This window comes from Talpa occidentalis, unplaced genomic scaffold, assembly GCF_014898055.3.
Source record: "Talpa occidentalis isolate TD23 unplaced genomic scaffold, MPIMG_talOcc4v2.1 talOcc4.8, whole genome shotgun sequence".
NCBI lineage: Eukaryota > Metazoa > Chordata > Mammalia > Eulipotyphla > Talpidae > Talpa > Talpa occidentalis.
Genome location: NW_023605194.1, coordinates 36,361,072 through 36,389,013, shown reverse-complemented (window position 1 = coordinate 36,389,013; position 27,942 = coordinate 36,361,072). Strand labels below are relative to the sequence as shown.

Here is a 27,942-nt window from a genome sequence, read left to right as displayed (position 1 = left end):
TGACTAAAGTAGGGCAGTGCTGAACAGTTGATTCGGTACCTGTGGGTCCTCCCACTGGGAGGACTGGCTGTCCCATCTGCCTGTGTGTGACACCCACAAACTCCAGGCTCCCTGCCTAGAGGAGGGCTCTCTGGCCCCACCCGGTGTGTGGTGGAAGGCAGCTAGTCCGACACCTTAGACACTTGTAACCCAGCTGTTGTCACTGCCCACTGCCCCCCTGCCCATCAGCTTGGTTGTGCTTGTTTGGCCTCTTGCCTTCATCTCTGACTCCCTTCCTGATTTTTGTGACTAGAGCAAAACTCTCCCACTGCTGTTGCGACTGAAGGCCATGATAATCTCTGTTCTTCAGGGACTCTTCAGAACAGATTTCTATGCTCCTCGAAGCTTTATAAGCTTGCCCAGTAACACATTTGCAGCACCAAATTCAAACAGTGAAGTTCAGGAATCTAGAATTGCAGCAAGTTTTGTGTTGGTAGAAGGGTGTGGCAGTGTTATCAGGTTTTGCAGAGTGTGTGTGGGCGAGGGTTAATCATTTTGGTTGGGAAAATGAGAGGGGAAGCCACGTGTTTTGCTGGAAGAAGCTGCCCGAGCCCTCCCTGCTGGGTTCTTGGTGGTTGCTGTTTTTATCAGCACAGGAGCTGGCAGTGTGGAGTGAGGCCTGAAAATTGGGGTGTAGCACCCTCAGGAGGGGCACCTGAGTACCAGGAAGGGCTTTCACCTGAAACTGATGGACTGTGATAGGCCTTGGATCTTACCTTCCTGCTTCCTACCTCACCAGTTGTTGAACATGTGAAATGAAATATGAACCCTTCACTCCTCAGTTTTTGTTTTTGTTTTTTTTTGAAATGGAGAACATACAAAAATGGAATAATAAAATGAACCCTCTGTTCTCATATCTTCCAAATGATCAAGTCACAACTGATCTTGTGGATCCCTCCCCTGACTTGCTCTCTCCTCTTTGGATTATTTTAAGCAAACAGGAGATGATTTGCCCACTGAGGTTTTGTTTCTGTTGTTATGAATTAACAGTGAGCGGTGGAGCAGAAGGATTACAGCATTGATGGTGGTGTGGGTGGTGGCGCCGGGCTCAGCTGCAAGTTTGAATATGCAGAAGGTAACCGGTTGTTTCTTTGACCAATTTTAGGTGCCAGAACGAATACAAGGCTCTTTTTGTTGTTGTTTTTAGCAGTTTTCCCCCATTCAGAATTGTTTTCACAGTAACATTCTTCATACAACTACCTGTGGCATTCTAACAGTTTTTAAACTTTGGGGCTGAGATTTTTTTCCCAAGGGTCTGTTAATACTTCCTTGAGTGAGAAATGTGGCTGCCACTGATGTCTGAGTCTGTTTCGGTATCCCGTTTCACTGAGTGAATGTGGAGTTCATGAGTTCTTGTCACAGGATGTCAGGAGACAATGCTTTCAGCCCACACAGCATTTTGAGGACACTAGCACTTTTTACTTTGTTTTTTAATTCATAGTCATTCTTTGGTTGTGTTAGTCATGTTTCTAGTGCAAATTTCACTTTGACTTAGGGGAAATGAAATTCAAAACCACTTTGCACTCATTAAGATGGCTAAAAAAACACTATAAAATAAGAAATGTGAGTGAGAATGTGCAGAAATCGCAACCTTTGTGCACTGTTGGTGAGAATGTAAAATAGTGTAACCAATAGGGAAGACAATGTGGCAAAGTGAAAAACAGAATTGTATGAGGGCCTCCCCGGTGGCGCAGCGGTTGAGCGCTGGGTTGCGAAGCTGCCTGCGGCCTCTGCGGCACCGGTTCGATCCCCGGCTGCTCCCCGGCCACCGGAGGAGGATCCCACATGGTGCGCAGATCTCTCCTGCCACCCGCTGCTCCCCTCAGCAGTGTACTTCAGTCCTTCTGCCTGCTCTGCTCCCCGCTCTGGCTCTGGTGAATTCTCTCACCCTCCCGCGCTTCTGACTGTACCCAGTGCATGTATAAACAAAACAAACAAACAAATATAATAAATAAATAAATAAGCATGCCTCTATTTAAAAAAAAAAAAAAAAAAACAGAATTGTATGATCCAGCAATTCTAGTTTTGAAACTATGTCTAAAGGAATTGAAAGCAGTATCTCCTGTGAACTCATGTTCACGGCAGCATAATTCAGATTAATTTAAAAGGTAGATGCCACCAAGTGTCCATTGACAGGTGAATGTGTAAACAGAATGTGGTCTACACACACAGGGAGTGTTAACTCCTTAGAAGGAAGGAATCCTGTCACATGCTACAGTATGGATGAACTGGAGGACACTATGCTAAGTGAAATAAATCAGTCACAATAAAACAAGTACTGTATGATTCACTTACGTGAGGTACATATAGTAGTCAAATTCGTAGAAACAGAAAGTAGAATGGTGGTTGCCAGGGCATAGAGGGAGATGGGAAATGATTGTTTAAAGGGTACAGGGTTTAAAGGGTACAAGATAAAGAGTTCTGTGGGTGGTAGTGATGGTTGCACAACACTGTAAATGCACTTAATGCCAGTGAGCTATGCACTTTCAAATGGTTACAATGGAAATTTTTATATTATGTGCACTAACTCACAATTAAAATGACCAAAAAAAATCTCCCCTGACTTGTAGAGTTAGGGCGCTGGGGGTGGAGATGTAGTTTGCATCCTGTATGACTTTTTTCAATAATACTCACCCCATCTGGCTCCACAAAGAATCCCAGCTTCCCCGGCTTGCCAAGTGAACCCTCTAGAGAGATCACTCAGATGATGTCTGCAACTCCAGGACTGTTTCCCCCACGAGCACTGAGTTTAATCTGCAAAGATTCAGTTAAAGCCCTTGCTTGGATCTATTTCAGAGATGAATTAAAAGTGAAGAACCGAGTGCCCTGTGAGCATAGACAAGAAGCCTGTGTGACACCGGGAAGAGAGCCCCTGCCATTGGCTTTCTCAGTGACTCGGGCAGGTCTGAGCTGCAATGTCCCTGCTGGTAAAATGTGGGAATTAGCTTCTGAGCTTAATGTGCAGCCTGCTTTTGAGTGAGAGGAGCACCGTGGACATTTGTGCTCTGTGACCACCAGCCTGGCACAGGCCTCTTCCTCCAGAGTTAGAGATGCTGCCCCTGAGGAGGGCAAACATAGGCTATAGGCTCTAACTGAGAAACATTTAAGAATGGGAGAGAAGTTGTTAAGAATTTTGCCAGAACTACAGGTGTCTTCTAACAAGCCAGGACACGTGGTTACACTCCCCGAGGGAGGTGAAGCAAGTCTGCGGAAGGACTTAAGGTCAGATCTCTTTTTCTGTTCCTGTTTACATCATCTTTGTGGGTGGGGAGAGTCTTTAATCTCTTCTTCTGGCCTTTACTGTGCTCTTCCTTTAGTAAGACACTCACCACCTTCTCTGAGGGGACCAGAGAATTGCCCATATACTGTCAGCCCCCAGGCCTGATTCCCAGGTCTGAGTGTAAATGGTTTCTTTCCTTCTGTATCTTGGTAATCAGTGTAGTCAAACAAAGAAATATCTAGTGTTTAGTAAAGGGTATAGTGTATTTTCATTTTTATTGCTGAGAAAAAAAGTAATAACTTTTTCTCTTCACATTTAACTTAATAAACTTTTGTAACTGCATGGAAATTCTAGATGATTACACAAAGCATCCCATCTTGACTGCATTCCTCCCTCCTTGTTCCATTTTCCTATCTGCAGTTGCACTCAGTTTCATGTACCTGTGTGTCTTTGCAGTCTTGAGGTCTGTGTTTGCAGTTCTACACTAATATCATCCAGTATAGAACATTTCCAGGATGCTGCATAGTCTCCCTGATTGTATTTTTGAAAATTCCCATATTGGACATTTAGGTTGTTTCCAAGTTTTTACTATCCTAGATAAGGATGAAGTGATTAGCTTTGTGTGATAGATTCTTCCCTTTGGGGAAAGGAGGGAAATTATTTGCTAGGATGGAGTCCCAGGAGTGAGATTAAATGGGTCAGAATGTGTGTACGTTGCTCACATCTGACCTATTTATATAGTACAAACTGCTTCTCCAGAAGGGCTGCCCCAATTCCAATCATAAGAAATAAACTGTGTTGTCTTTTGGCACATAGGATACGTGTGCATGAATGTTCTTCCACATTTAGGCTTGCCAAGGCAGAGGACACCAGAGAATCCACTAGAACTGGGAGTTGCGTGTGGGGCTGATCCCTGATGGGCCTCAGCTCCTGATCCCACTAGCTCAGGCCCACCTGAGGCTGAGACCACCAGTGGGGATTCCTGAGGAAGAGCCGTTCACGCGCACTGTGACGATGGCCTGGCGTATGTGGTGAGATACAGCCGAGTGTCAGTGAGTAGCGACTTCCTTTGCCAGGCAACAGCCAGCATCAGCATGGCACAGTCTGCTGGAGCGACTGGTTTTCTGTGTGGGAGTGCCCTATTCCCATCTTGTCTGTATGTATTTCTTTTTTCCCCTCAGAAATTAAAAAAAAAATCAACTCCTCTATTGAGGGTAAATTAGGTAGAATAACATTTACCTGGCCTTCTGTGAGTTGACAGTTGTATCCTCCATGTAATCACTGTCAGTTACCACAGTGGAGATAGAAAACAATTTCCATGGTTTCTGCAACTTGCCCTCCCTTCTTCAGGCAACCAGTGATCTTTTGTCTGTCATTATAAATCAGATTTAACTCATATCTGACCTCTTTTAGTGTAGATGGTGTTTCTCTCTGTCATTTTTCTGTTTTTAATTTTATGGCTATTTTAGAAAGCCTTTTAAATTATTTAATTCTATTTTTTAAAACAATCTGGTAGCACATACGTAACACAATTTATCATTGCGACCATTTTGAGGTGTGCAGTTTAGTGGCATTGAGGGTCTTCATAGTTGTACAGTGATTACCACTATCCTGCTCTAGCCTGTTTCAGTGATTTCTGCTCTTTTTATTATTTTCTCTCTTCTACTTACTTTGGGATTCCTTCCCCCCCCGACCCCCAGCTGGTTTTAATTTCTCAGGCTAGGCCAGAGCATTGATTTTAGGTTTTCTTCTTTCCTGGTATAACTTTTTGATGCTATACCTTTTCCACATCCCACACATTTTAATATGTTTTCCTTTTACTTGTTTGAAATATCTCATATGTGCATACTCCGTATATAATATGTCTTTCCCCCTCTCGTTCACTTCAATCTCTGGCTTAACTTTATTTCTGAACTTCAGCAGTGTTATTATGATAGGTGCTGGTGTGGATTTCTTTGTGTTTATTCTGTTTGGGATTCACTGGCCTTTTTGGATTTGTGTGTTTATAGTTTTATTCAAACTTCGACTATTTTGATCATTATTTCTTCAAATATATACCCTCGTTCATTCCCCAACTTTTCCCTCAGACTCCTTGTCCTACAGATTACTGAGACTATCGATTATCTAACCGCCACTCCCAAGCCCTGTCCTTAAGTTTGCATAGTTTCTGTTGTTTTGTCTTCAACTGGATTCATCTTTTCTTCTGTAGTGTCCAGTTTGCTGTTAACCTATCAAGTGAGGTCTTCATTTCTAATTTGTTTTCTGTTTCTAATAGTTCCATTTGGCTTTTGTTTATATTTTCTGTTTCTCTCCTCAGTATATTCATGTTTTTCTTTAAATATCTGAGCATATTTGTTCAATAAGTGGTGCTGGGAAAACTGGGTTGCTACATGCAAAAGAATGAAACTTGACTACTATCTCACACCATGCACAAAAACCAACTCAAAATGGATTAAAGAACTAGACATAAGACCTGAAACTATAAAATATATAGAAGGAAATATAGGCAAAACACTACATGACATGCATATCAAAGACATCTTTACAGACGCATTACCCAAAGCAGTGACAGTGAAGGCAAAGATCAACAGCTGGGACTACGTCAAATTAAAGAGCTTCTGCACAGCAAAAGAGACAATAACCAAAACAAGAGAAACCCCACCGACTGGGAGAACATTTTTACACACAACACTAATGATAAAGGACTGATCACAAAAATCTACAAAGAGCTGATGAGACTCAACAAAAACAAAGAAAATAATCCAGTCAAAAAATGGGCAGAAGAGCTTAAAAGAAACTTCTCCGAAGAGGAAATACAAATGGCCACCAGGCATATGAAAAAATGTTCAACATCACTTGCAATCAGGAAAATGCAAATCAAAACTACCATGAGATACCATCTCACACCAGTGAGAATGGCACATATTAAAAAAACTAGCAACAACAAATGTTGGCGAGGATGTGGAGAGAAAGGAACTCTCCTGCACTGCTGGTGGGAGTGCAAACTGGTCCAACCACTATGGAGAGCTGTGTGGAGATTCCTCAACCTGCTAAAGATGGAGCTTCCATATGATCCAACAATTCTACTCCTAGGTATTTATCCAAAGGACACAGAAACATCAATTCCAAAGAGCACCTGCACCCCTGTGTTTATAACAGTGTAATTTACAATAGCTAAGCTTTGGAAACAACCCAAATGCCCAAAAATAGATGACTGGATCAAGAAGATGTGGTACATATACACCATGGAATATTACTCAACATTCAAAAAGATAAACACATGCAATTGGCAGCAACATGGATGGAGTTGGAAGGGATCATGCTCAGCGAAATAGGCCAGAAAGAAAAAGAAAAATACCGGATGGTCTCACTCATAGCAGGAATCTAGAAAACCTAAATATGGACCAGAATAACTATAAGAAAGAAAAAAAATCAAAATCAACAAACAACTGTGAACCAGAGATACTCTTTGTGGGGGGAGGGAAAGGAGGGATTGGGGTCAAAATCGGGGTTGCAATTGTGTGGGGAATATAAAAATAAAAAAATAAAAAAATAAAATAAAAACCAAGAAACAATAAAAAATAAATAAATATCTGGGCATATTTACAATATCCATTTTAAAATCTTTGCTAATTCCACCACCTCTGTCATTACTGTCTTTTTCTAGTTTTTGAGTTTTCCTCCTTGTTATGTATAGGTCACAATTTACCCCCTTCTTGGCTATCTAGTAACTTTTGATTAGATGCTAGATATTGTCATTCTGCCGAAGTATGCTAAGTATTTCTTCTGTCTTGGTTGGCTTGGGCAGCCATAACAAATTACCATAGACTGTTTGACTTAACAAATTATTTTCTCAGGAAACTGGATGTCTGAGATCAGGGTGCCAGCTTGTTCAGTTTCTGATGAGGGGCTCTCCCCTCATTATAAAGAGACTAATAATGGAGGCTCCACCTTCATGACCTCTTCTAATCCTAATTACTTCCCAAAGACCCTACTTCCAAATATATCACACTGGGAGTTTAGAGTTTCGGCATATGAATTGAGGGTGAAGGAAACTTAACTTGTATTGATTTATAACATTTCCTGAACAGTATTAAGTCTTTCTGAGTCAGGCATCTTTTGTTAAATTTTGTGTGTGAGATTCATTCATGCTGTTTGTATTGTAGGCTACTTATTCTCATTGCTATGTAATATTCCATTATGGGGATATATCATTTGGGTTATTTAAAATTTTAAGCTATTCAGACCTGTTCAAGTACTATAAAAGCATAGCAGTGTTGGAGACCTGCATTATAGGGATGTCCTGGGAAAATCTTGTGTTTCATCTCTAGGTCCAGATGGTTTTAATGTGATAGTGCAGGACTTGGCGGGCTATTGCTTGCAGGCAAGCTTGGCTCTCTGCCAGGTTTTGCACATACAGTTTTATTGAAACACAGTCCTGCCCGTTCGTTTACTTCTTATCTAGGACTGCTTTCCTGCTGTAACAACAGAGCTGAACAGTTGAAACACAGACCATCCGGCATGTAAAGTTGGGCATATTTACTGTCTCTCCCTTTATAGAACTATCCATCACTGATTTAAGATCTTGGTTTTCTGACCACTGTTAATCACTGAACTATGCCAACGATGGCAGACTGGGGTGGGGTGAGACTAAGCTTGCGCTTCTCTCAATTGCCTGGGGAACAGCCTGTGACCTCCCTCGGGTGACTGCCGGTCAACCTTCCTTCCTTTCAAAGACCTTGACATGGCCAGATTTCTGGGTGAGGCGTGGTGGAGGTGGGTTTTCTGTGATCAGGGAACTGGAGACAACTGTGGAAGCTTTCCCAGATCTGCTGTGGCCCGTCGCGTGTGTGCGGCGGCCGTGCTGGGAAGGGCACACATGCTTCGTATTTTCAGAACCACCCTTCCGGCGGGAGGAAAGCTGGTGTGTGATAGCTGTGTGACCCTGCAAGAGGCTCCATCCTGCCTTATTTCCTTCTGTAATGAGGAAGTTGGACTTCAGCGTCCCTCTCAGCTCCCCAACTCCCACAGAGAAGTGGTTTGGTTTTGACTCTTAATGTGGGACTATTTTGAAAAAAGCATTCCTGGCTGTCTCAAGGGGCAAACTTCTAACCCCAGCAGATACTCTGAGATACTCTCGTAGCCCACTGGGCCTCATGACCAGGTGAGGTCTCGGGTCATTGCCCTGTGGTGTCCTTTCTGACTTCAAGTATAAATTCAATTGTTGGCATCTCAAATGGCTTCGAGCATCTCTGGGGTTCTCTGAACTCACCAGGCCCAGAGTCAGGATTTCCCGTCCTGGAGATCTCCAGGCCCATGGGGTTTTACCTGACATGGTTTATGATGGCAAAGCTTAGAAAGTAGTCCATGGGCAATTTTGGTCTCCAGCTGCTCAGTTTTACAGATTGGCAGACTGATCCGATTGAGATGATTTGCTCAAGGCCACAAGATGAGTTAGGAACAGAACTGAGACTTTTCCAGCTTCCTCTACTCCTTGCCCTGTTTTCTTCCCATCATCCTTTCTTACCTTGCTTGAAATACCAAAAGGGCTCATTTCTGTAAACTGCTTTACTTTTTTCTCCAGAGGCTCAATAAAACAGATGCTTATGGAAAGGAAGACCTTGTCTTAGGAAAAAGGCTAGTGCATGGAGTTATTTGGGAGGAAGGTGGGGGCAGGTAGCAGAGTATCTTCAGGCCAGTAAATCTTTGTGGCATTTGAAGGACCCTTCACACCTCTGCTATGCCTCCACCATGGGAGGGCAGGGTTCACCTGGGAAGGGACCGGCTCTGTGCCCCACAGTAAGTAAACAGGTCACATACAATATTTCCTTCCACCTTTACAACGCTCCTATGCCTCTGTTTTGCAGAGGATAACAAAGGCTCAAAGTTCCTAGACTTGCATAAAACCCTGTTACTAGGAATGGCGGAGGGGAGGTTGGAACCAGCACAATGACAGTGTGCTGTTTATTCAGCGATGCTCTCGGCCGCCTTGGGTTCAGTGGCTTACTCTTGGGTTTCCTTCCAGTCTTCTCTGAGGCTCCCCTAGGTGTCTCAGGGGAAAGAGCGTGATGAATAACAGCCTCCATCAGCCAGGGGAATTTGCAAGAACCAGAGGCTGGTAGGGCCGAGTCTGCAAAAGCATTGCCTGCTGTTTGCCTGGAGCTTGCTGAGCAAAGGCCTCTAGGGCCCAGAAGAATTGCCTAAATACCTTTATACATGCTGAAATGAAATCTTACAGGGGGTTAAGGCCATTAAATTGTGGTGATGGGGCTGCTTTTGACCTTGGCATGGTCAGATGTCTACATTTCCCTTGTGACTTAAATCTGCTTGGGAAGATTGCCAGAGGCTTGCTCATGTGGTGAGTGGATTCGGGTGGCCTTCAGAATAAGGTGGAGCTGGAACAGCCCAGAGTGTCCCCAGAGGACCTCTTACCTTCTTTCAGAGGGACCTCCGCCGAAGATGGAAAGGTCAATAGTGAATCTTTATAGTGACTCGCCAAAGACCCTGCTCCCTTCTCCATCCACTCAGAGGGGAGACGGAATGAGCCTCACCGCTGGATGATGTGGATCATTGACTTTAGAGTTGCACAGCCTGAAAGCCCCTTCTGTGGAATCCCTGTGGATACCCCTGGTGGTGGGGAGCTCAGGCTGCTGCTTGCTTTTCCTGACCTGGGTCGCTGTCCTTTGGGCAGTGACATAATGTGTGGTCAGGAGGGTCAGAGACATTCAGGTTAAGTTCTTAACTGTGCTACTTGCTGGCTGTGTGACCAAACCTTCCTTTATCTGAAAAATGGGGGGAGTTGTGTTACTTGGGTGTGGAAGGGGTTCTTTAGGTGTGTTAAGTGTGTAACGCAGCACCTAGCTTGCCAGACGGGGTGATGTTACTTGCAATGAGTACCACAGCACTGTACAGACTTGATGGTCCAAGGTTGGTTTACTCTTGGACTTATAGGAAGGGGGGTGCCACTCTTTGGGAGGGAATTTAATCAGGTTGTAGAAGCGAGATTGGAAGGTCACTCTGAGCCTGGATGGCACCCAGCTAGATCATCACTCTCAGATGGTTGCACCCAGGAAGGGCAGCACACCCCTAGAGAGTGCTAGGAAGGGCTCCAGCAAGTATGCTGGCTCCTTCATGGGGCTACTGTGTAAGTTCCCAGACAGGTCACCTGCCTCACCCACTCCACCCCCATGTGACCACCCCTCGAGCTGCTTGTCTCTGAAATGACTATTGAGCCCCAAAGTTCCTGCCCTGGGAAGTGTTCTTTGAACCCATGATCTGACATGTGACTCCCCTTAGTTCCTGTCTTTCTGATGCAAGTTGACTTTAGTTCTTCCTTTAAAATGGAATGAGAAAAAACAGGAGTCCTTATTCTTAGAGTCCAGTCATTGTGAGAGGAGACTGTGCTGTGGGACTGGCTCTTCCAGCTGATTCAGCAAGGATACCTGGGGCACTTTCTTCACCTGTCCTCATGGCTCCAGTGACAGGTGGGCTCTCATGGATAGCAGTTACGCAGGCACTGGAATGCTTGTTGGGGACACTGGATAAAGGACAGATGGGCAGCTCCAGGCCCTACTCTGCTCTGATCCTAATATCCCTGTCTCGGGCTTGACCACGGGCCTAAGCTAGGCTGGGCTTCTGCTTGGCCTTCATTTGTTTTCCACATACTTGAATTAGACCCAAATGTGCCTGGGAAGACAGCAGAGGCCCTCTCTTACCTACCCTGTACCTGTCAGTGGCCAAGTCCTTCTCTGAGTTCTTGGGAGACAGCCCTGAACGAAACAGGCATCTCTGCTCTCAGTAGGAGAGACACGACAGACAAATAGCTCACATGATCTAGAATAAGTGTCATGAAGAAAATTAAGCAGGAAAGGAAGTGAAGAGTGAAGCAAGGAGAGCATTCTACCTAGGGTGAGAAAGGGAGGCATTTCAGTGGAAGCGAATGATGCATCGGGCAGCACCACACTGACAGACACACGGGAGCACTGAAGCAGACTGCAGAGGGCAGGATACTGCTTGAGAGCAAGATCCTGGTCATTTTTATTGATAGAATAATCATACAGCATCAGCTGCGTGCGTTAGGAGGACAAGGAGAAACAAATGGAGGAAACTCAGGAATGTCATCTAGGGCTTGGGGGGACATGAGTCTGCCGACCATGTTATCAGCTTGATGACCAAGTGTTATAATTGAAACTGGCCCAGACCCCCAGCCGTGGTCCTAATCTTATCAACAGGCATTCCACTGATCAGCTTCTGGAGTCCCTTGTCATACATCGGTCCTCCGCCCCCCTCACCGGCATTCCCAGTCATACCTCATGATGCATACGCTTCCCAGAGTGATCAAGCTTTCTGCTCTTGATTGATATGAAAGGCACCTTGTAAGGTTGGCTAATATGATTGACTGGGCAGTTCTGACCTGTGTATAGGAATGCAGAGCTGCAGGTAACCATAATGGTGGCTGAACAGGCTGCTGAAGTCTAGCAGACCCACAAATGAAATTTGAAGAGACTTAATGTGTGAGCATGAAAGCCAGGAAGGGATATGGAGGAATGCGGATGAGGAAACAGTGTCAAGTCTCTGAGCCAGGGATGAGTTTGGTGAGAAACGTTAACACTGCCAGGTGGCAGGGCGCAGGTTGGGTCGGAGGGATGGGTAGGATGACGTTAGAGATGGGGGCTGAAGCCTGGCCACACAGGCTCTTGTGGACCCTGCAGGGGGCTGAGTTTTATTCTAAGTGTAAAGGGAAGTTGTTGGAGAGTTTTGAGGAGAGTTACCTCATCTTTGATTTGTTTGGGGATCTAGGAGGAAGCCCCTGCAGGGTCCAGACACAAAGAAGTAGAAAGCACAGACAGGAAGGACCTGGTCAAATATATCATGTATTTCAAAGGTAGAGCTTGCACAGGGTCCTGGGCTTGGAATATGGTGTTAGTGGGAAAGAAGCCTCAAGCATGGGGTTTAGGATTTCTCTCAAACAGTTGAATGGACGCACAGTGGTGCCATTTAATGAGATGGGGAGGATCTGGTTGGGGCTTGGGAGGCCAAGGCTTCTTTGTGGAGCATGGCAAGGTTGAAATATCATTAAATATCTTAGATGGACAAGGGTATTTGACTTTGGAGTGGCCAGAGATGGAGTTTTTGCACTTGTGAACAGATAGATTTATGTGTGAATAGTGAGTTCAACTAGAGGGGGGATGGGAGCAAAGCAGGGCCCAGGACTTCTAGCATTTTGAGGGATCTGAAGAAGAGACTGAACAGGAGTGACAAGGGAGGGTAGAAGACAACCAGGAGTACGCACTGCCTATTCCCAGAACCGAGTGTGTTAGTGGAGAAAGGGATAACCAGCTTGATGAATGAGATCAGAAAACAAGTGAAGAAAAAAGACTTGACTTTCAGCTTTGGCACAAGGAAGTAAGTCATTATTCAAGGGGACCGAGGATGGTGGGGAGGGAAGCCTACAGGATTCAATGGGCAGTGACTGGTCACCACTGCTTACCGCACAGTGCAAGAACTGGGAGGGAAGGGGAATGTCCTGCATCCCATAAAGAAAACCAAGACCTTCATCAACTGGTTAATCCAGCAGCAGACTGAGAAGCGGGGTTAGAAGTACGTGCGGCTCCCTAGAGCAGAAGCTGCAGTGGCACAAGGGATCTTTGCCTGCATGGCTCCCCACTGTCTGCAGGGCTGGATATGGCTCCTGGCACTGAGGATATCCCCATCAGTATTTGTTGAATGAGTAGTAAATGAAAGCTTTGGGCCCTATTCTGCCACTGTGTGGCATTTTGATCCTGGCCCTTTGAGATCTATGTTCCCCTCTGTAAAAAAGAGACGAGTCCTGGCAGGGTCTCTTTACATGGGTCCAGCACCCTGATACCTGACTTTGTAATCTTTGCTCCCACATCTCTGCCTCTGCTCTCTGGAGCATGGGTCCATCTGGAGTTGAAGGAGTTTGTCCAGACGGTCAGGGAAGGTAGTTGTGGGCTATCTGAAGAGCCTTGCCATCCCTTTTTTTCTGGAGCAGAGAGTCCGAGGTACCAGCAGGGGCCAACATCATTGGCCCTGCTCCATCCAGCATGGACACGAGCCAGGACCACCCCCAGATGAGTAGTGCGAACTCTTCTTTGAGAAGCATGTCCAGAGTGCTGGTTTCTGACCTAACTTTCCCTGTCTCTCCTTCTCTTTCCCCCTACCCAGTTGGCTGGTGTTGTCTTCCTTGCAGTCGGACTGTGGGCATGGAGCGAAAAGGTAGGTGTTACCATCTCGAGTCCTGAGTGAGCATCCTGGAGCCCAAACCAAGTTTGGTCAGCTTTTATTGTCCCCTCCTCCAAATGCTCCCTGACAAGCATTTCGTGCGCAAGATAACGGCTTGTAGCCATCCTTCTTCACAGAGTCTGCTCTTGGAGCCAGTTGCTCAACTTACAGTGGGAACGCCTGGGTCCTGAGGCTGACTCTGCTTCCCTTGATGGGCTCAGCTGCTAAAGACCAATGCTGGGCCCCCTGAACTCATTGCAGATGGAGAACCTTCTCTTCTGGTCTCAGAAAGTCCCCTGGGGACTTGTCTGCAGCGGTGGCCAGGACCGGCCTGCGACCACCTTTTTGACCCTGTCTGTGCCTCTGGGAGCAAGCAGGTCTCTGAACATGAGTGTGTTTATTCCTGAAACGCTTGTCCTCACCTACAGGAAGAGGCCCTGAGAGCAGAGAGCATGTGCCCCCTAGGGTAGAGGTAGATCAAAGGCAGTCAGAGGAGTCCTAGGGGGCCTGGGCTATGTGCGCACTGTGGGACAGGGTCAGGTCTTATGCACCAGTGAACTCATTGCCCAGCCTGGAGACTTGGCTTTTACTGGCTGGAAGGACTGGGGACAGCTGGAACTCTGGGTGGGGATGAAACCAGGTGTGGCTGGGTGGAGTTTAGCATTCCACCTTTTGTTCCTTGGGGTGGCAGTTGAGTGGTGAGGAGATGAGGAAGGCTGAGCCGCCCGGGTACAGGAGGGAGGAGCTAAGCAGGAAACAGGGAAAGTAAAGCTTCCTCTTGAGCCTCAGGCCCAGGTCCTCTGTTCAGGGGAACCTCTGCTTCTAGAAGGAGGCGGCAGAAATTCTTAGATGCATGGGCTTTCTTGCTGGGGTCATTGGAACTGTATACGGTCTGCCTTTGGGTTTGGGCACCTTCAAAGTAGCCTATAAACCCCTAAAGGACAGAAGTTGAGGTGTACTTTGTCCCGGCAGCCTCAAAACCAGTGCAATTCATAGCTCGTAGTGCCACTGTGTGGCCAACTGTGGAACTACAGCATCCCGCCTGCTCTGACCCGCTGGGTCCCTGGTCCAGCTATTCTTTCTTTTCTCATTTGAACCCTTTAGAACTGCTCAGTTCTCTTTTGGTTGCCACTATCTACATGTGACTATTTATATGTAAAAAATTAAAATTAAATACAAAGTAAAATTCAGTTCTTCAGTCCCACCAGCCGCAGTGTAGGTTCTCAGCAGCAGTTTCTGTGACCTGGGGGCAGTGGAGATATCGATGGACTCTATCATCACAGAAAAGTCTATGGTCTATCATCACAGAGAAGGTCTGCCTTCTCTGCCCTTGATGGTTGGTTTTCCGTAAGCACGTTCCTATTGAACCCGTTTTCTTTTCAGGATGTGGGGTTCTCCACAAATGGGTTGCAAAGGTGGGAGACTAATAAAATCAGCTACCCAGTTGACCAGAGGCCAGAGTGAAGCAGTGCCTACCACGGTGCTTTGGACCCAAGGGTCTGCTCCACCCTGCAGCCTGCAAAAGAAGCCTGGGGTTTGCCTCCAAGTAACTCACAGGCTAGAGGGAGAGCAGGAATGCTGCAAGTGTGGGCCCTGGAGGATGAAGGGGGAAGGATCCCCTGGGCAGGGGCCCTGTCAGGAGGAGGAAGGCAGGGACCATGCACTAGCCTGGCTGTCAGTGAGAGGACTGAGCCTCAATAGGCAGGTCCTTGTCCTGGGTTCCTTGCCCCGTGCAGTCTAGTCCCTCAGGGCTGTCAGTGAGAGGACTGAGCCTCACCAGGCAGGTCCTTGTCCTAGGTTCCTTGCCCCGTGCAGTCTAGTCCCTCAGGGCATGCCCTGCAAGCTGACGCTGCCCTGCTTTCTCTGCCTCTTTCAGGGGGTGCTGTCTGACCTCACCAAAGTGACCCGGCTCCATGGAATCGACCCCGTGGTGCTCGTCCTGATGGTGGGCGTGGTGATGTTCACGCTGGGCTTTGCCGGCTGCGTGGGGGCCTTGCGGGAAAACATCTGCCTGCTCAAGTTTGTGAGTTCCCCGGGGCCGGGGCGGGGGGCACGCGCAAGGGGCGCGGGTTCTGCTGTGCAGGCCTGTGCTTTCTCCCATCTGAGAAACAAGGGCAGAGCCGCTCTTACAAGCTCGCCTTCATCCCAGAAGAATCTGGGTCCCTCAGGTTTTCAGCTCCCCTCCCGCGCGGGCGCGCCTTTTATCTGCCCTCAGAAGCTCTAAAGCAGTTGTTTGTTTGCTGCTCACCTTTGCCCTTCCTGGCTAAGATCAAAAGATGCTGCCAGTAAGATAGGAAATAATTTTCCTCCTCCTGGGTGTGTGAATCCATTGGATGTGCGGTGCAGAATCCTAAATTTGCTGGCAGAATTTCAAGTTACTAAGAGTTAAGCTTTATATTTAGATGCAAATTCATTTTGAAATGCTTTCAGTTAAAATTGAACAGCACCTGGTGGGAAACACACACTTGTTGTTTGCCATACATTATTTGTTATAGTTATTAGATCAAGTTTTCTGTGTTCTGGATCTAATTTGAAAAGCAGAACACCCGCCTCTCCCCCCCCCCACACACACACTTAAAAATGTAGTGTGGAACAGGTCTGCATGAGCTCTGTGACCTCCATCCAGCTGTGTATCTGAGTGGGCCTCAGTTCCCTTACCCCTGAAATGGGGTAGCAGATGAGATTTCTAGAAACTCTGACAACTGTGTGTGGGAGGAGAGTGGTCAGACTGTGGGTCACAGGCCCTGCCCTGGAGGAGCTGATCCTGGTGAGGTAGGACCACTCTTCATAGCCGGGCTTCTTCCTTGCGGGGGAGGGGACTACTTCATAGGCCATGACACATGGGTCAGCTTGTGCTTTGATTTGCTTCATTCTTACCTTATGCAGCAATATGGGTAGGGGCGGATATCTTCATTTTACAAATGGGTAGAACTGCCCACAGCCACCCAGCTAATAGCATGGAGTCCCAAGCTCCAGCTCAGGTATGTGTTCTTCATGGCAGGCAATGGTTCTGGGTCAAACGAGAGGCCAGAGATGTGGTGACACCCCTCCCGTCCTTGTCCTTTGCAGTTCTGCAGTGCCATTGTGCTCATCTTCTTCCTGGAGCTGGCCGTGGCCGTGTTGGCCTTCCTGTTCCAGGACTGGGTGAGGGACCGCTTCCGGGAGTTCTTTGAGAGCAACATCAAATCCTACCGGGACGACATCGACCTGCAGAACCTTATTGACTCCCTTCAGAAAGCAGTAAGCACCTCCCGAGGCAGTTCCAGGGTGTTGCCGGGCTTTTGTGGCTTTAGTCTGCTGCCCTGGAGCTGAGCTAGTGTGGAAATTGTGGGGCCTTCCTCCGCAGCAGGGAGGCCATGGAGGTGCCACCACGCCTCAGCATCTGAAGTCTTAACTTTGCCAGTTCATGGCTGCCTGGCTGACCAGGCTGTTTCTCCTGTATTGGGCAGGTAGGTCCAACTGCACCAGTGACCGCCCTCTCCAAGATCCCAGTACTCTTCTGCCCCTTTGGGGCCCAGTTGGCTCCAGCCCTGGCCATTCCGTCCTCCCTGGAGCCCTGGGCACTGGATACTGAGGGGCAGAGTCCTCCTCTCCAGGCGCGTGACTCACAGTCTGAGGCTATTCCTGTCCCTTCCCCCCAGACCTTTTCCCCTTCCTGTTTGAGAGGGCAGAGCTGCCTGGAGGAAGCTTCCACAGATGGAAAGGAATGTAACCTCATTGGACTGTGTCCTGGGCGGTTGTCTGAGCAGTCTGAGCCAGACCTTTACTCCATCTGGCCTCTGTTCCCCTCATGTGCAGCTGCACCTGGAGGCTTAGACCATAACCACCCACCCGGTAGAAGGAACCCACTCCCTGTGCAGGCCTCTTGTTCAGTCTGGGCTCTGCCAGAAATCCTAGCTTCCTTAGAAACTTCTTACATGAAACACTGGTTCCGAGAAGAAAATAAGTTAGAAAGCAATAAAAATAACTGACTGGCTCTGCTCTCTGCTCTTCGTTATTAACTAAAACTTGTTTGCCCTTATTTCATGTGTCTTGGGATCTAACAAAGCCCATTTTTGTGACCAGAGATCCTTCCCATGTTGTTAATGGTGACCTGTATTAGTCTGTGGCGATCTCCAGATACTAGCTATTTTTGTAAAGAGATATAAAAGGTAACGAGGACCAGCTTGGAAGTTTCTAGGGGGAAGATACTGCTCCCAGAAGGTATTTGCGTGGGGTGTAGTAGAACCACATTAGAGGTACAGAGGGGCCTCAAAGGAGAACAAGAAGCTGCTCTGGACTGGGGTGAGGAGAGGGAAGGGAAAGAAAGTTCCAGCTGCTCTAGACTGGGGTGGAGAGGATTAGAGCCCTGTGTGGAGGCCAGGAGTGCCTCAGGGCCAGTCTTGTGTGTTGGACCCAGAAGCAACAGAACCCACTTACCTTCTTAAAGGGCTACCTGGATCTCCTCACTCAGCATCTCAGTGTGTATGGAGGTTAGTGACATGGGCCTCAGTTTCTCTCTGGTGGGGGAGGCACACTTAACCCTGAGTCCCCTGGACTGACATCTTCTTCTGGGGGGCCACATTCTGACCCAGAACCCTCAATAGTTTTTTACTTTCATGATTGCAGAACCAGTGCTGTGGGGCATTTGGCCCTGAAGATTGGGACCTCAACATCTACTTCAACTGTAGTGGCGCCAGCTATAGCCGTGAGAAGTGTGGGGTGCCTTTTTCCTGCTGCGTGCCGGACCCTGCGGTGAGTGAAGATGTCTGAAGATGCATCCCTCCTGAACTCCCGACTCCCTGAGAACTCTGGGCTGCTTCTTTTCTGCAAGGCTGGCTGAGTGCCCCGTGCCCCTTCCACGTGAGACCCCAGAGCTCCTGTGGCTCTGAAATCCTATAGGTGTAGATCCCAAGAAATTCTTATGTGGCCCTCCCTGGCTCTGCTATCCTGAGTGAGACAGGAGAACAATATCAATATCAGTCTCCCTGGAGGGGTTGTGAATGTAATGAGCCCTAGTCTGACCTCTTTCTGTGCCTTTCCCTGCAGAGAATGCCCATTACTCAGCCCACAGGGATAGTGAGGGTATGTCACCATCTGGGGGGCAGAATCTCAGAGGTGGAGAATTATTTCCTTTTCTTTCTTCACCTGTTTTCATTCTGAATCCAAAGCCCAGGCCCTTGGGGTCTAGAAACTGTGCTCTCAGGCTGATCTGTGAAAGAGTGTTTGCCTAATGGAGGCTAAGCAGAGCCGGGCCCTTTGCAGGTCTCCGTGGTGTTTCACAAAATGTCGTCTGTAGTGTGTGGGCAGTTCCTAAGCCCAGGAGCGGCTCAGATTGCATATTGCATGTCCAAGGTCTCCTCTGACTGAAATGCCTAACAAGTGTAACTTTACTACCTAGTACAGGGATTGGCAAACTATGGACTGTGGGCCAAAGCTGGCCTGCTGTTTTTGTGTGACCTGTAAACTAGGAATGGTTTTAGTCATTTTTAAATGGTTGAACAAAGAAGGAAATACTTGGTAACTTGAAAACTATATGAAATTCAAATTTTACTGTCCATGAATACAGTTTTATTTAAATACAGCCACACCCATTCATTTACCTGCTGTCAGTGACTGCTTTCTGGCTACAGTAACAGTGCTGAAGAGGTGCTACCCTAGATGACTGACATGCTTGCTGTCTAGCCGTTCATAGACAAAGTTTGCTACCTGTTGTCCTAGCACGAAAGGGGTCAACAGCATGATTGAAGGATGTGAGCTCTCATGGGGTTTGTACAGGGGTTGCTGGTGTTGGTTGTGATTTTTTTAGTACCTTCTACCACTCTTGCTTCTCAAGAGAACAAAATAACTTTTCTGCTTTTCTTACAGCAAAAAGTTGTGAATACACAGTGTGGATATGATGTCAGGTCTCAGGTGAGAATCCCAATACATACTACTTCCAGCATTCCTCAGGTTTATTCCCTAAAGTCCTAGTTCCTGATTTAGCACAAGTGCAAACTGGAGTGGGAAAATGAGGGGAGAGGAGACTCAAAGGTGCCATTAAGGCTGGGAGTGAGCTGGTAGGGGCACCATTCCTTTCTGGGCTTCCAGCAAGATTCCTGGGAGCAGTGGTGGTGTGATTTCAGGGCACACTGAATCCCCTTCTCCCAGTTTTTCTCCCTTTAACGGTGTGTCTTCCTTCCTCACACCCCTTCCTGTTCTCCAGACGTGGGCTGTGGAGGTGTGTTGAACAAGTTGACCTTTGACTCTCTGGGGCCCTAACAGAAATGGGCTAAAGATTAGAACCTGAGAGCCTTTGGTTAGACAGGTCCTAAAGTGTAAACTCACCGGGGGCGGGGCAGAGAGGAGACAAGTAGATGTGTTACTCCCAGAGGGTTCTGTCTGACCGCGGCCCTCCCCTCTCATGCTACCTTCTGGGAACTGGGGGTGGACACATCCTGCTTGTCTGCCTCAGGCCACTGTGATTTTCCCCTGCAGCTGAAGAGCAAGTGGGAAGAGTCCATCTTCATCAAAGGCTGTATCCAGGCGCTGGAAGGTTGGCTCCCGCGGAACATTTACATCGTGGCTGGCGTATTTATCGCCATCTCGCTGCTGCAGGTTTGTCCCACTGTCCTTTGTGGCTTCCTTTGACCTTTGGGGCTATGCCTGTTCATTTCAACCAGATTTCACATCTGGAAAGACGTTGGTGGCTAAGGGGGCCAGCAGATCCTGCAGTGAATGGGCTGACTTAGTGCCTGCGAGGAGAAAGTCAAGAATTCAGTGAATCAGAGAAATCAGGAGCCCAGGACTTGTGAGGAGAAACTGGCAGCCCCAGAGCTGCCTTTCTAACAGCTGCTGCTGCTGCTGTGCACAGAGCACGCCATTCAGAAGGTGCTGGGCTCTGACTGGAAGAGGGTGACTGAGGTGAGCCTGGGCCACCAAGCCTCCACACCCTCCTTCCCCCTTTGCTCAGCAGACTGAGTGATCTCAAAGGAAGACTGAGAGACAGAAGCATCTCAAATAGAAAAGAAAAAATTTACTTGTAAAATAGGCAAGGGAATTACATACTTCTGAAGGACTGGCTCATCAAATACCAACCACAATAAGAGTTTATAGGGGACAGGAAAAGCAAAATTCCTGAGCTTACCAAGTTCTCATTCGTCTGTGCCTGGGACAGTAACATCTTCCTGTCACCAAGGTCAGGATATAGCATTGGACATAAGCACTGGCCAAAATCAGGGACAACCTTGGTTTTATTATAGAATCAGGTTTACAGGAAACCATTAATATTTATTATTTTGGGAATCAGAGCCAGTCAGGGTGACCTTGTTATTTTTGGTTTGGCCTTGGTTGCGGAGTGTGTCCTGGCCTGAGGTATGTGACATGCATAGTCATGTTGGAAGCAGAGCATCCATTTTGTTTCTCCAGTACCTACTGCCTGACTCTTCCAGCCTCTAGGGATCCTGCGAAATAGACCTTGGGCTCTTTTTACCATTGGCCATCTTGTTTTGCCCTGTGCACACTTATTGGCCTCTTTGCATCCTTGGCAGACTGGGTGTGGGGTGGTGAGGGGTGCGGGATACCCTGCACGTGCTTGCCCTCTCCCTTTGGGCCCCAACAGTGATGGCTGCCACCTTTGCTGGCTTTGCTTTCAGATATTTGGCATCTTCCTGGCGAGGACCTTGATCTCTGACATTGAGGCAGTGAAGGCTGGCCACCATTTCTGAGGAGCAGAGCGAGTGGAGCGAGCTGAGCCAGGCTGTGGAGGCCAGAATCCTTCACTGTCATTAACTTTATGTCCAGTGAAAGCGAAGTGGACACGCGCAACTGGAGCCAGCACCCCATCTTCAGCATCAGAGTGACATGACCTGTTTCTGCTTGTTGGTGCTGAAGACAGAGACTATGTCTTTGAGTGGGATGGTGACTGACAGGCAGACTGTGGCTTTGACGAGGCTTGACTTGGTCCTCCTGGAGCCCAACTGTGTCTACAGGGCCCCACCCCCGCCCCCAGCCTCCTTATCATTCATGTCATTTGTGCTGGCCTGTAGGGCAGCCTCATCTGTGAATAGGACGCTGGTAGAGGAGCCAGCAGGTGTGGACAGACCTCCCAGCAGCATATGGGCGCTGCCTGCAATTGGGACGGGAGTTTTACACTTGCAGTCAGAGGCGCAAGTGGACCTCTGAGTCCAGTAGGACCTTGGTGTCTGCACAATTTGGGGCTTGTTTGCAGGCTCCTCAGCCATGTCCAAGTGAAGTAGCCTGAGCCACTGTGTGGACTGGAGCCGTGGGCTCAGGCCACTTGCCCACTGCCCCTCCCTCTCAGCAGCATTATGCCCTGTTGGCACAAGGGGAGCTATGGGCATGGTTCTCTGTTGAGAGCCGGCTCTCTTTTTCTTACAGTGTGTAAATAATTTATTTATAGCATAAGGATGTTTTCACACCATTTCTTCATTTCCTCCGGCATTCTCCTCCAAGCAGCCTTACACAGTGTCTGGGACTGAAGCCATCCCTTTCAGTTCCCATGAGTGTCTCAAGAACTCCCCCATTGCTTCTCCTTTTCATCCCTAACAACCCCATTAAGTGCACATATGTGTCCCTTCTCTGTGCGCCCCCAACATGCACACACCCACACCCTCCCTAGCTGGAACTCATTGTCTTCTAGTCTTGGTGCTACTGAAACTGTCCCTGGAACTTGAATCTGATCTCCCCTCTCCCTTCCCTCCCCAGGAGCTCTAGGCAGAGATAGCCAGCCTGAAGCCTTTGGCCACGGCTCCTCTCAAACATTTGCCACGAGCCTGCCGGCCAGCCTGGCATTTGCCTGTCCCTGGAGAGAGAAGCTGTGCAGCCAGGCCCCGAGCCCACCCGCAGACCCCAGCCTGCGACCGTTCAGATGCTCGGCATGTTTTGTTACCAACTCTCGTGGCAACTCCGCCAGGCCGAGATATATGTGGTCACTGTGTCTGCCCTTCCTGTCAGGGCTATTCTGGGGCTTGCTCTTGGAAATGAAGTCTGTTTTATGTGCTGATTAACCCCTGCTGGGAATAGATAGCTGGGGCATTTGTCCATCTTTGGCTGCTTTCTAATATTTCTCTGGGTCTTGTACCAGTTCTGTCCTTTTTGTTCAGGGGTTGAGTGCTACCTTCACTTAATTGCTGAAGTGTACATTCTAGTGCTGTGTATGTTCATTGTAGTGTCTGTTCATGATGTTATTATAATTTTTTTTTTTTTACCATTTTCTCTGTAGCCTAGGGAATGAAGAGAATGGTTTTTTTTTTTTTTTTTTTTTGCCAAACTTTTATGGAATATATCTTTGTATTAAAGGTATTGTTTTAGCTGTTTGTGTTTTGGCATTAAACATCTCAGTGGTACACTCACTTGCCAAGGGAACCAGTGGGATAGGGTGTGATAGATACCACAGAAGGGTAGATGGCCCAGTCCTTCACTGGCACAATCTGAAGTAAATTTCATAAGTGATTTTTCTTTTTAGATTCTATGTGCCACTTTCAATTATCCTTTGTTTGGAGGTGACAGCTGGGACAAGCTGGCTTGTGGCTTAGCTCTGCCCAGCTAGAAGTATGAGATGGAAGGATTCTGACTCCATAGGCCTGGAAGATACATTACTTTAGGTTCTCTCTCCCTAGCCCCAGGCAATATCCAGACAAAAGAGCTTGGGGACAGTGAGTTGGAATCTTGGCACTGCTACTGCATGAGCTATATGTCCTAGACCTGCTAGCCTGTTTTTGAAAGAGTAAGTGGCTGTGTCCACCTTGCTAGGTACCTTTCCAGGTGCCCCAGACCCTCATGCAGGTGTGTGGATACCAACACCTGGTGGACAGCTGCCACAATCCCATCATTCAGGTAGACCTGGTGACTGGGCCCTTTGAGAGTCTCTCCAAAGAGCATAGTCCAGTTCAAGGTGAATTCTAGCTGTGACTTTTTCACAGCTGGATTTGTTTTTCAATTAATTTACAGAACTGCTGGGCCATTTTCAACCATCTCAGCTGACTGAGTTGTTGGATGAGGGTAGAAAAGAAGCCCAGGATCAGGGGTGCACACAGGAGCATTTCCAGTGGAGAAGGGTCCTCCTCAGAGAGCTACACTCCCAGGCCCTTCCCACCCACTGCCGTCCTGGCCCGCCTACCCCGAATCCCTCCCCCTTCACGCTTTGATGTTTCAGAGTCTCTCCCTGTTGTGCCCTCCTGCCCACCTCCTCCTAGGACTTTACCACTTTGTTGCTGATTCCACTGCGTCTGCCTCTCTCCCCATCACATGTACCCCATCTTCCCACAGCTTACCTGGGCCCTCTTGCCTCTTTCCCAGGCAGCTTCTTAGCGGGGCTGTCTTGTTACCCATCACCCCAACCCACCCCCACTCTGCAGTCACCAGACCCAAGTGGGCATCTGCAACGTCTGACTTTGGACCACTCTGTCCTCCAAATCCTTGGCTTGGGCCCGTGCTTGCCAGGTCACTGATCTCTCTCCCCGTGCTTTGTATGCCTCCACTGCACCTGCCACTGTCCCCCTTACCAGGGTCCAGGGTCTCACAGGGCAGTGCTGTGAGCTGGGCAGGAAAACCAGTGGCACTGGTTGGTGCACGAGAAGCCTATGTTTGTCTTTACCATGTGAGCAGCAATAAAAATTAATGGATATACAACCTTTCTGGAACATAGGAAGTGCTCAGAGTACCTACTTAACAGTAAGCTCCTTCAATCACAAGAACAGCTCCGAGGAAGCCATATTTGTGCCCAAAACTTTAGACTTGGAGAAAGGGAAGGTATTGCCAAGGATTTGGAAGAACTGGTTCAAACTCTGAAAGCCTTGCCCAGAACCTGTACCTGCCATTAAAATAGGTTTGGTGCCCATCAGTCTTGGATTCTGAATTAGCTCGTGCTGAGCAAAACCAGCAGAGGGCAAGCCAGAGAAGCAGAGGCTTCCTGAGGTTATCCACTTAATTGAACTCTATTGACAGGTTAACAGGCGTTTGGAGAAAGCCAGAGAACACTGATTCCTGCCTCATACCTGGATTTGGATGCTTGGTTTGGCTTTGGGGACCCATGGGAGAACATGGTATTTCTCCCAAGGAGCTCAGCTCCACCTTGCGCTGGAGATCCTGTCTCTGGGCACTGGGCTTACTTCTCTGCAATCCCACTGGAGACAGCCTTCTTTCCAGGAGACATCAGCAGGGGATCCCTTGGGGTATCATGGCCATGCACATAGAGCCAAGTGGCCAGAGGAGGCTGGATCAAAGACTGACTAAGGAGGGGAAGGGCCTCAGTCTCGGCAGCAGGGACCACCTGATTACTCATTAGCCAAAAACCTCAGAGCATGGATGGTGGAGGCTTAGAGAAAGGAGAGGGGCTATTACATGGGTCCCACAAGGCATCCTCTTACCCTGGGAAGGTCCTGCTCAGGCCTCAGGTACTTTAGCTCTGTCACCAAGTGGTCTGATGCCCTCAGCTGTACCTGGTGAGTGGTACATCTGTGAGACCTGCATGGTGGGCTTCTCTAGCTCCAGGGTGATGCAGGTGCTTGTGTCCACAGGACCAAAGGATTTTCAGGTTGTCTACCTCCAAATCGTGGTCACCTGTCCCCAGTGATGAATCATGGTGTACAGGTACTTCCATGTGCTTGTCTGTCATCCAAGAGGGTGTCACCCGGGTCTCTCTGGCAGACTGGGCCTCCTGAAGAACCATTCTCGTGCATCTGGGAGTGCTCTCCAAAAATCCAAACAGCCATGTATAATTATGATTTTCCTAGGACCTTGTATAGTCAACGGGACCTGGCCTCTCCTCAGAGGCTGCAATAAAGGCATATTCATTCTCAAAATGCTTTTGGGGTTCCCAAGGTGGCTCAGGGAAATCTGAAGGGGACACTGCACAATGCGGACTGTGATAAAACTTGGGAGGAAAATAAAGTTAAGGATACATACATCCAAGTGGACATTGTTCTGCTAAAGTTACCCATTTTAGAGATTCCAGCTTTGGAGGAATTGAAGTACAAATTCCTTGCAAAGGTCTGAGACAATCATTTCTTCTTGCGTTGTATAGCTTATATTTTAGCAGGGGTTTCAAATGCATGGTTTAATAACCACCAGAATAAATTATCACCTTGCACTGTAATTTTATCACCTCAAACAACTTTTAAACTAATTTTGTTTATAAGTAAAAACAATCTAAATATAGTGTGAAGTGAAAAGACTGTCTCCTGTGTCCCAGAGGCAACCATTATTAAGTACCCTTCCAAAAAATGTCCATGTATATTCAAACATATTTTCTATACCATTGAGAATCATATTTTACATAGTACTCTGCAATTAATGTTACAGAACGCATCTCGCCATTCCTTTCCCACTGGTACATCCATGGTGCGTTTTCCCAGTCACTGGCCATTGCAGAACGGCGGAGTGAATTACTTTGCTCTGTAACAGGGAGTAGGTTCACAGCGGGTAACAGAAAACCCAGTGCAAACTGGCCTAAACCATGAAGGACGCCTTTGGCCCTGAGACTGGAAAGTCCAGGGGCGAGGTTGGTTAGATCTGAGTGGCTCTGATGCCAGCTGCAGGATCTAGTTTCCTGCTCTGCTCTGCCTCCCAGTGTCCCGCTCTCCTAAGCCAGAGGAAGGGACCACGGACAACACCTCCAGCCTCTGATATGGCTAGTGGGGAAGTGTTTCAGGGACAGACACCCCAGAAACCCCTGGGCTTGCCCATCCCACCAAGAGCGCATGCCCGGAATTTACAGATACTGGGGAAGGGGGTGGACACTGGGGAGCTGACAGCAACACTTCAGTGAACACACATAGTTGGTGCGGACTTTTGCTCTTCGCAGGACTTATAAACCCCCACAGTACTCTGTTACTGGAATTACTTCCTGAAAGGGCTCAGAGGAAACACATTTTGAAAGATGGTCTTCAAGAAGGTGGAATGGCAACCTACTGAGAGGATACTGGGGGCAGAGGCGTGCTTGTGACTGCCAGGCGGTGGTGGGTGTGTACAGGGTTCCCTGAGTGTTGTGATGTACAGGGTGACCAAGGGTGGTAAGGGCAGTGGGAGTGATGCCTCCCCAAGGAAGTCCCCCTGCAGCTGCAGCCCCGTGATCTGCAACAGCACAAGTTCCACAGGGAGGCAAGCTGGGCAAGGGAGTCCAGCCTTCTGACTTTGCCTGGGGAGGTGACTGGTTGGTTGGGAATGCAGGGTTTTTGGGTGCCATTCTCGTGTGTAGATAAGGACATGCACTCAGAGCCAGTGCTGCCCGTGGTGGCACAGGGAGGGAGCTGCAAAGTACAGGCAGGCACAGTGGGCTCCTGCCAGCTGTAGGGTGTGGCACTGATGACATCAAGGAGCAGCCGCATCTCTCTGAAAGCCCTGGTGCCCAGCGATGGGGCTCTGGTATTCACTGCCTGACTACTGCCTCCCCATGGGATGATCCTGTTTTCTGGAAAAATGCAGCATCACTCTGGGTCTGGTGGACCCCAATTGTCTAGATGGCAGAGAGGCAGGAACATGCTGCAGGCAAAATAGGAGAGGTGGATCCAGGGCAGTTGGGGAGGGATGATGAGGATCTGGCTCTGTGCAAGTGCTCCTCCAGCAGAACAGGGCTGGGGCTGTGTGGGATCTTCCATTTTCCCTGCACCACCAGGCTGCTAGAAAAGCACAATTATGAGAGAGAAGAGGGATCCCCTGGACCCCAATTCCTTTGAGGTCCTATGCTGTGGTGGGAAAAAAAAAAAGACAAACTTAGTGCCTCGATTTCTTCATTGAGAAGGTGGGGGTGATTGACTCACAAGGTTACTGGGAGCACTGAATGAGTGAGTGCGGATGAAAGAGCTTGGTAAAGTTAAAACGGGGCCCCCAGACACTGCTGCTCACTAGCTGTATAACCTTTGGCAAGTGACTTAACCTCATTGAGTGTCTTCTGTAAAATGGAGGAAATACCACCCCACAAGGGGTTGTTTCAAGGATTAAATAAGACGAGGTGGACAAAGTGTTTTAACATAAACCCAGAGTACTCAGCGCGCATCCTCACAGTGACTGCTAGTGTGATTATCGAAGAGATCCTAGCGGCAGCGGCCAGCCCCCACTGTGCTGAGCTGCCTGAATCATGGGTAATGCAGCTCAAGCTCCCAGCCAGTCTGAAATAAAAGGACCCACTTGTCTGCCCTTTTCGGAACTTTTGAGGTCTGCGGGGACCCTCCGCAGTCATCTGGAGTTCAAGTTCTGTACCATAGGGGTGGGAAAGAGGAGGGGGGTTTCTTGCTTGGAGTGTGCCTCCGGCCAGAAACCAACACAACCTGGGAATTTGACCCTGGAGCCTCCAGAGGAAGCTGAGTGACCCTCACCTGCCAAGGAGGACAGGCCTGTATGCAGAGACTAGCCCAAGGGAGCCAGCAGAGGGGCCATAGCCGCCTTTGAAGGCCCAACACTTCCGGACGCTCCCGCTGCAGGGAGCTAACGATCTAATGTTCTGGGCTGGTTTGCCAGCT

At 48.2% G+C, this 27,942-nt stretch overlaps 1 protein-coding gene across 1 annotated transcript in view; it reads left to right on the top strand.

The window, feature by feature from the left end:
- The window catches only part of TSPAN14 (tetraspanin 14), a 58,226-nt gene extending 31,162 nt beyond the window's left edge, over nucleotides 1–27,064 (top strand). Inside the window, exons 3-9 of the mRNA XM_037497486.2 lie at nucleotides 13,448–13,498; nucleotides 15,381–15,527; nucleotides 16,574–16,744; nucleotides 18,113–18,238; nucleotides 19,352–19,396; nucleotides 19,961–20,080; nucleotides 21,118–27,064. Coding sequence (XP_037353383.1) covers nucleotides 13,448–13,498; nucleotides 15,381–15,527; nucleotides 16,574–16,744; nucleotides 18,113–18,238; nucleotides 19,352–19,396; nucleotides 19,961–20,080; nucleotides 21,118–21,189 — 732 coding nt within the window. The 3' untranslated portion in view covers nucleotides 21,190–27,064. The remainder of the gene's footprint in view (nucleotides 1–13,447; nucleotides 13,499–15,380; nucleotides 15,528–16,573; nucleotides 16,745–18,112; nucleotides 18,239–19,351; nucleotides 19,397–19,960; nucleotides 20,081–21,117) is intronic.
- The last annotated feature ends 878 nt before the right edge of the window (nucleotides 27,065–27,942 follow it).